General features: G+C 47.6%; 1 protein-coding gene across 1 annotated transcript; it reads left to right on the plus strand.

Moving 5' to 3' along the window:
* Positions 1-638: 638 nt before the first annotated feature.
* Positions 639-3,346, plus strand: HMX2 (H6 family homeobox 2). Its single transcript, XM_003755290.4, has 2 exons — positions 639-1,025; positions 2,175-3,346. The coding sequence occupies exons 1-2, from the start codon at positions 743-745 to the stop codon at positions 2,726-2,728; spliced, it is 837 nt and encodes a 278-aa protein (XP_003755338.1). The 5' UTR covers positions 639-742; the 3' UTR covers positions 2,729-3,346.

Here is a 3,346-nt window from a genome sequence, read left to right on the forward strand (position 1 = left end):
TGTCCTCCCTGCCCCGGTCTCTACTCCTGTTCAGAGAAATCCAAGCTGGCCTTGTGAGCATCCACTTCCCCCTAGAGCTCGAAGATTCGGGGGGGAAACAAAAAAACAAAAAACAAAACAAAACAAAACAAAAAACGGAATAAGGCGGCGCTCAGGACCAAGCAGAAGTGTTCTGCATCCTCTCGGTTCCTATTAGCAACAAGGTTTGGAAACCCGGCTCTTTGCCACTGAAGGCCAATTTTCTGACTCCTCCTATTAGTTGCAGAGATTCTCCCCATCTTTCTCTGCCAAGGTCCCCAAATCGGAAAGTTGGAAAGGAAAGGATGTCGGGGTACATAGGGGGTCTAGAATTTTTTGAAATTTTCCGGGACTTGCTTGCAGCACTGTGATTGGTCACAATAGATGTAACCTTCATGCAAATGAAGCCGCGACGCCACCCAGCTGTCTGGAAATCAATAGAGACTGGAAAGAAGGGGGCATTCGGACTGGGGCAAGCCCAGGGAAAACGTTCGGCAGCACAGAAACGCAAACAACCACTTCTCCCCCTCCCTGTCCCCTTTCCCTTCACCCTCCCCACCCCAGCACAGAAAGAGACAGCGTTAACGGACTCCCCCGCCCCCACCCCTTCCCCTCTCCCCCTCCCTTCCCTCCCTCCCTTTCTCCCTCTTTCCCTCCAACACCTTCCACCTAGACCATCTCTAAAGGGACTTCTTGATTTCCTCCAATTTCTTATGAACCCAGGATGGGCAGCAAAGAAGACCCTGGCAAATGTTGTCCAGCTGCCGCCCCCATCTCCAGCTTCACTATCCAGTCCATCCTGGGCAGCGGGCCTTCTGAGGAGCCCAGGGAGATCGGGTCCAAGGGCGCCGCAGGCTGGGCGAACCGGAAAAGGAGTCTGTCGGTATCCTCGGAGGAAGAGGAGGCGGATGACGGCTGGAAACACTCTGGCTGTTACTGCCCGGACTCTCATGGCCCGAAGGAGTCCGGCCACAAGCACCATCAGCCCCTCACAATAACTTGTCTCAGTAAGTAGCGCGCTGAACTGACACCGGCTCTCTTCTGCACAGCAGGAAAGGAAGCTGAGCAGTGGGCGCCTAGGAGAGAGAGGCAGGCAGGAGCTCTTTCTTTTCTCTAGGGTTGGGGTTGGCCGTTCCCAGGCAGAATTGGAAGGCGGAGAATTGGGCTCGGCAGCACTTCCCAGTCTGTATCCCTAGCTCTCTCCACCTGTCCTGGGCTCTCTGTTCCCTCAACAAGAGAGATGGATATAGAGAAAGAGACAAAAGTGAACCCGCTATTGGGGAGTGAATTGTAACATTTCTGGGAGGTTACTTCGAAAGGGGGGCGAACAGGGAAAGGAAGGTCAGAGTGATACGATTGATGGGAAGTAGGGGAACGTCTTCTAGAAACAGTTTTCTTTCCTTTATTTTTTCCTTTTGGATAATGAACATTTTCCCCCCTCTATGTTCTGGACAATCAAAGACAAAGCCGGCTGAATTCTTTGTCGAAAAAGGAGTATTGCTCTCCTTTCTTAAAGGCTCTTCGGAGCGATTAGCAATTTGAGGTGATTGACATAAGTGCGTTTCAAAGATTGGTCTTTACAACGACTGTGTGTGTGTGTGTGTAAGGTGTATGTGTGTGTATGTGTTGGGGGAAGTAGTGTGAGGAAGCGTTGTTTTTAGCTTGGCTTTTGAACAAATATTCTATGAAATGCTGATCTGGACAGAATCGCAACTCCAGTCATCTTAGAGAAGAGATCGTATTATTATTGTTGTTATTAATAAATTCCCTCAGCCGCCCATTTGCCTTGACTATGGAGTCCAGCTGCTACAAATCATTTAACAAAGACCAGAACACAGAGAGGGAATGTCTTTGGGACCTGGAGCCACTGAAGAGACTTTTGTTTTTTTCTTTAAATTTTCTTGGGTGTCACATCAAAATGTTTCTTCATTAGATTTTTATTTCAAACAAACTAAGAAACTTCCCCTGCTCAGGGCCGCATGAGTCGTGTAGAAGTGAGCGCTAGAGGAGGAGATTTGATGAGGTGTGAGAAAGCTTTGGGTAGTCTTCCTACTCGTAGGCCCATTTTCAATCAATTCTCTATGCTCCTCGGGGCTCTTTATGGATTTATTGTCCTGAACTTCTTCACAATCGTCATTGTTATTATTGCATTAAAGGTAACTCAAAGGCCAGCGGAGGAGCCGGATCAGTGAGTTCGGACAGGACGCCGTTCCTCTCCCAATCCCAACAAGACTTTAAGGAAGAGAAAGAGAAACACTTCCACTCCGGGTCACCATCACCTGGAGCAGAGCGGCCGCGAGATTCCGGAGGAGATCGGCAAGCCGGATCCGCCAAAAAGAAGACCCGCACTGTGTTCTCCCGCAGCCAGGTGTACCAGCTCGAGTCTACATTCGATATGAAGCGCTACCTGAGCAGTTCGGAACGGGCTTGCCTTGCTTCCAGCCTACAGCTCACCGAAACGCAGGTGAAGACTTGGTTCCAGAACCGGCGGAACAAATGGAAGAGGCAGCTCTCCGCAGAATTGGAGGCAGCCAATATGGCCCATGCCTCAGCCCAGACTCTGGTGGGGATGCCACTGGTGTTCAGAGACAATTCCCTGCTGCGGGTCCCAGTGCCCCGATCGATAGCCTTTCCGGCCCCTTTGTACTACCCAGGGAGCAACCTGTCAGCCTTACCTCTCTATAATCTGTACAACAAGATTGACTACTGACCAAACAGGACCCCAGCGGACCTGCCCGCTCCCTTGTAGATTTCAAACCCTTTTCCCCTCGTATTTCCTTTTTTCCGTTGCTGTTGAAAAAGACCTCTGAAACTGACGCATTTCCCCATTTGTATAGGAATGAAGGCTATGTGCTTCTCTTAATATTAAGAAATACACCATGTGTATTAATTATTTCTTATTTATGGATTACTCTCCTTATTTTTATTTGATTATTATAGGGTATTCAAAGGTGCTTCTTACGGCAGATCGCCTGCTTTCAACCCAACCTAATTTTTTTTTCTTCAAATATTGGGGTTTTCTTTGATAGGGGAGGGAAGAAACTTCCCTAATCTGGGGAACAGAATCTTTTTCAGATCTGCTTCGGCAGGTTAAAAAAATTGGAAGGGAAAAAATTAAAGATTTTATATACATACATCTATAGTCTATATATAAACATGCATATAGATATATAGATATGGATGTTTCCAAGAAGGACACTTGTTGGCTTTTGCCTATTGTATAGCTTCCTTTCCAAGTTCCTCTCATCTAGGAATGAGTAGGCACGAAAGGGGGATTTCAAATCTGTAAATATTTTTAGAAAAAAAAAAGAAGGCGAAGACAAATAAA

Source organism: Sarcophilus harrisii, chromosome 2 (genome assembly GCF_902635505.1).
Source record: "Sarcophilus harrisii chromosome 2, mSarHar1.11, whole genome shotgun sequence".
NCBI lineage: Eukaryota > Metazoa > Chordata > Mammalia > Dasyuromorphia > Dasyuridae > Sarcophilus > Sarcophilus harrisii.